This window comes from Pygoscelis adeliae, unplaced genomic scaffold, assembly GCF_000699105.1.
Source record: "Pygoscelis adeliae isolate BGI_AS28 unplaced genomic scaffold, ASM69910v1 Scaffold19, whole genome shotgun sequence".
Lineage (NCBI taxonomy): Eukaryota > Metazoa > Chordata > Aves > Sphenisciformes > Spheniscidae > Pygoscelis > Pygoscelis adeliae.
Window position 1 is genome coordinate 1732044 of NW_008825533.1, and position 4192 is coordinate 1736235.

Here is a 4192-nt window from a genome sequence, read left to right on the forward strand (position 1 = left end):
ATTTCACAGAAACCTAAACCTCACTCACCCTTTTTATTCATAGCAGCTCCCACAACTAACATTCTTTGAGATTTTTTTCTTTTTTTAAGCTCGCCTTATACTCCCCTGATCCTAGGGCCCTTGGCATTCTTCCAGCTCCCTGACATAAAGCTGAAGGCTTCTCTGTTTCATACTGTCAGGAGACTCCAGCAGTCACTGCCACCGCTGGAAATGCATGGTGTCCTAACCGCTTCTCATTTTCCTTGGCTGTTCCTGAGCTGAGAGAATCAATATTGGGTGTTGCAGAAATAGCTCTTTGCCCATAGCCACTATCTTTGGCAATTGCAACCTGGTGGCAAAAAGGGCTTATTATAAGCTTTTCCCTTTACAGTGAGAAAGCTAACGTATGCTGTTAAGTGTACATAAGCTATCTGAAGCATTGAGCTGAAAATAGGCAGTTGGCATTTTGGGAGAGTGACTGGGTTTGTTGTGGATATTAAGGTAAGCCTGGGACATGAATAGTGGGGAACATAGCAGGGACATGTGGGGATAACGTAACCTGGTGAGTTGCTGGTTAAGGAAATGGACACTGAGAGAAGCAGAATCCAGATTTTCTGCTGATGCCTTGAGAGACTTACACGGCACCGAGCTGTAGGGAACTAGAAAAGATGGTGTATCTGTATATCATCCTATGGCTGTGTAGTATTCTGTCTTGCAGGTCAGTTTAGCAGACTCACCAAGGATAAGATTCATTTTAGTGGCTTGTCTTTGATTTCTTTACTACCTGTATACTTTATCCTCACCTTACCTCATTCCTCTTTCTCCCTCTTTCTCTCTCTTGCTGTATCAATGCACAGACAATATTTCTCTCTCAGTATGTTTGTTTTTTTTTTTTTGTCAGGAATTATTTTTCTCTTTCCTTAAGAGATACTCTCCAGCTGCTAGTGTGGAAAAGGGTGGTGATTAGTGATCAGTAGTCACAAACGTTTACTCTTCAAGCATTATAAATAGTGCAGCTATCACACTTTTTAATTCTTTTTCCTTGTTTATTTTATTCCTTGGTGCTATTTCTATAGTACAGGGCTAAATCTGCATATAACGGATGAGCTCATGTAGGATTTTGCTTTGGATAAAAGAAGTAAGAAAAAAATGAGCCAGCATTTCATGGAATGATGCAGCATGGTAAAAATCTGCTAAACGTTTTTCTCAGACCTCATCCAGCCTAATTTAATATCGTTGGTTTGAGGATTTGGGGTTTTTTTGAGAGGGTGGAGCAGACTTAGCACTAGAGCATATCTTCTGAGAGCAAGGCTTATGTTTATTTTTTGATGTGCTGTAGGACAAAAGTGCTTCACTGTGGATAAGCAATCTATGCATAAACAGAAAAGGCCATGCTCCTTGGTCTGGGTGGGCTGTAAGCCAAACATGTGCAAAGTTGCACGGGAATTATCCACAAGTATGATGCTATAGAGGATTGTAGACTCTTTTTGCACATGTTCACTTGAAGCATTCCTCTCATTCACAGCCGTGTTTTCTAAATCCTTTTCAGCCTCTAGATTAAACCTGAAATGATAGCAAGCTGAGATCAAGTCATTTCATACCTAAAGTGACATCTACTAATAGCAAAAAAGCTTGCAGTCACTAAAATAAGGTTTAGAGCAGACCAACCTCAGAGCAAAAGTGAACAGGGTTTTGGCAGTGTACTAAGATTAGGAATCTAAATTATTAGGCATAAAAGCTAGAAATAGCTTTGCCGATAAGGAAGAATTAGTCATATTAGACCTGCTACATGAGCAGAAGCTGCTTGACACAACAGCATGGATGAAGTGATGATCAGAATTTTGTTTTGGTGATATATTTAAGTTGTAAAACATCATACTTATAATTGAATTCAACAGGAAAGCTCAATTAATGAATCATCACTTTAACTGAAATAAACCGGGCATATATCAACTTTAAAAGAGTACATATAAATTTTAACGGGGTGAAAGTGGAGATATTAGAAAGTCCTGCCAATACGAGTTCTGAATTGTAAAAACGGTCTACGTGAACATGTGGCAAAGACACTCTGCGCATGTGTCCTTGTAAATTCAACAATAACATTTTCCAAACCTAACATAAGCTTTGACAAATCAAATATCACTTTCTGCCTTTGGAGTTTCTTTCCTAAGCACAGAAACAGTCATTTACAAGGTAGTGGTGAAGAAGGCTCTTACCGTTGAAGTTTGAAGTAAAACAGAAAACATCGTATCGGCTTTTATCTTTGTCCCAGAACCCGTAATTCCTGACCCCAGGCACTGTGTTCTTCCCTCCACAGGGCTCCCTGGGCTTGGTGATGGGGTACTGCACGGACCCGTCGCTGAGCCAGCCAGCGTTACACCAGTCCAGCCCTGACCTCCAGGCATCGTAGAGCTGGTCAAAGGAGGCGATAACAGAGTCTTGGTCCAGACATGCTCGCTGAGCCTCATGGAAGTTTAAGTTGTAACGACCCAGCCGTGGAGAGTAAGGGAATACGACACCTGAAGCGGTAGAAAGAGGTTGAGTTACTGGGCACCGAGAGAGCAGAAGAAAGGGAAACAGCATTTACAGTCACCAGAAGGAGAATTAAAGGTTAACGCCATGATGTGTGTCAGACTGTTGCTTCATTTCTGGGGAAAAACGCGGTCAGCACATCAGCCATTAGGTTTGAGAAGGGGATAGGGCAGCTGCCTTACCTAACTGGCTTCTCTCCCCATAACTTCATCCCCTTCCCAGTGGGAACCGTGCCAGGTCTCCACGTTGCTCCCATCTGCAGCTTTGCTGTCCCCACTGTGATCTCACCCTCGTGCACTCTGAGAGTGCTTAAAGATGAGCAGAGCTGGCTGAAATTGTACAACTACATGCTTTTCATGAGAAAATTCCAGTTTATCAGCTGTAAGATCAATTTCTCATTTAAAAAAAGTAAACTAAAACTCAGCCTAGTTCTCTTTTTTGTGGGATAGGATTTGGGGATTTTCTGGCAGTCACTTAGGAAGAAGAAATTGTGGTACAGAGACATAGGAATTATGTCTTTTTACACATAGACATTAAAATGAAATGTTTTGATCGACAAAAAATGTTCTTTGCTATGGGCCCTTGCCAAGATTTCCTGAGACGTTCAAGGCAGTTGTTTTTTTGTTTGTTTGTTTTTATTTTGTTTCACATTAACCTAGGAACTGGAAGGTATTTCATGCCCGGCTTAATAACAATATTTCAAGGCTAGACTGGTACGAGGCATAATTTTAGTGTCCTGAGGTATTAAAGTAGGAAGTCTATAGGGAAATAAAATCAGTGAAGTCGTGTGTGGTTTTAGGGAGACTTTTCTGCTACTTTCCAGCTGTTTTTTGGCAGTTTGTCACCACTCAAGGAGGGAGAGCTCCTCACAGAGGGCATCAGGGAGCATGGTTCCTTGAGCAGAAGACAGGTTTCCCCAATTGCAGATGGTAGCCATGTAGCACACAGCATGCAGCTACGCAAGGCAACCCTAGTAGGAAGCCATGTGAGACACCACCTTCCCTCGCTCCCCCATGTCTGCCAAAAGCACTGCTGGCTTAACCAAAAGATGCTTGCCGGAGAGCCACTGTGCCAGGAGCATGGACCTGCCAAATGCTTCCTTTTACCCCTGAGGACCAGCTACAGGCCGGCCCAAAGCCCTGTCTGTTGCTCATCAGTGGTGAGCCATTGCAGACAGGTATGGCAGAGAGACCTTCTCGTAGCAGAGGACATCCAAGTGGAGATGGGAAATGTGGGGACACCTCCAGAATTGTTTCAGCAGCAACATTTAATCAAACTCGTTGCCCTTATCTGACGGATTTTTCCACAGTATATTTTCTGCTTGTTTTATGAAAAAGATCCGTAGTTAAAGATTACTTCTTGAAGCATGAAAGATGTTTCAGAAAATGCTGAAGAACCACCTCCCCATGTGTCTCTGATAAAAGAGAAGAGAGAGACTTGAAACAAAAGTTTGGATCAGACCACCCTAATCTTTGGCAGGGTTTAGAAACTTAACCCAGATCTAAATTTTACAGTTGGCTTTAGCCCAGTCTCATAATAAGCTGAAATAAAATGGCATCAGAGAAGATCCAGCTCAGAATGTTTATTCTCAAACATCTCTGTAGAACTAACTGCTGTAGGATGCAGAGGGACTGAAGACAAGATAAAACATGAGATGAGCCAAAAAATTTACGCTGGTATA

General features: G+C 42.2%; 1 protein-coding gene across 1 annotated transcript in view; it reads right to left on the minus strand.

Moving 5' to 3' along the window:
* The window catches only part of HAPLN1 (hyaluronan and proteoglycan link protein 1), a 31015-nt gene that overhangs the window by 6350 nt on the left and 20473 nt on the right, over window positions 1-4192 (minus strand). The window contains exon 4 of the mRNA XM_009331778.1: window positions 2196-2498. Coding sequence (XP_009330053.1) covers window positions 2196-2498 — 303 coding nt within the window. The remainder of the gene's footprint in view (window positions 1-2195; window positions 2499-4192) is intronic.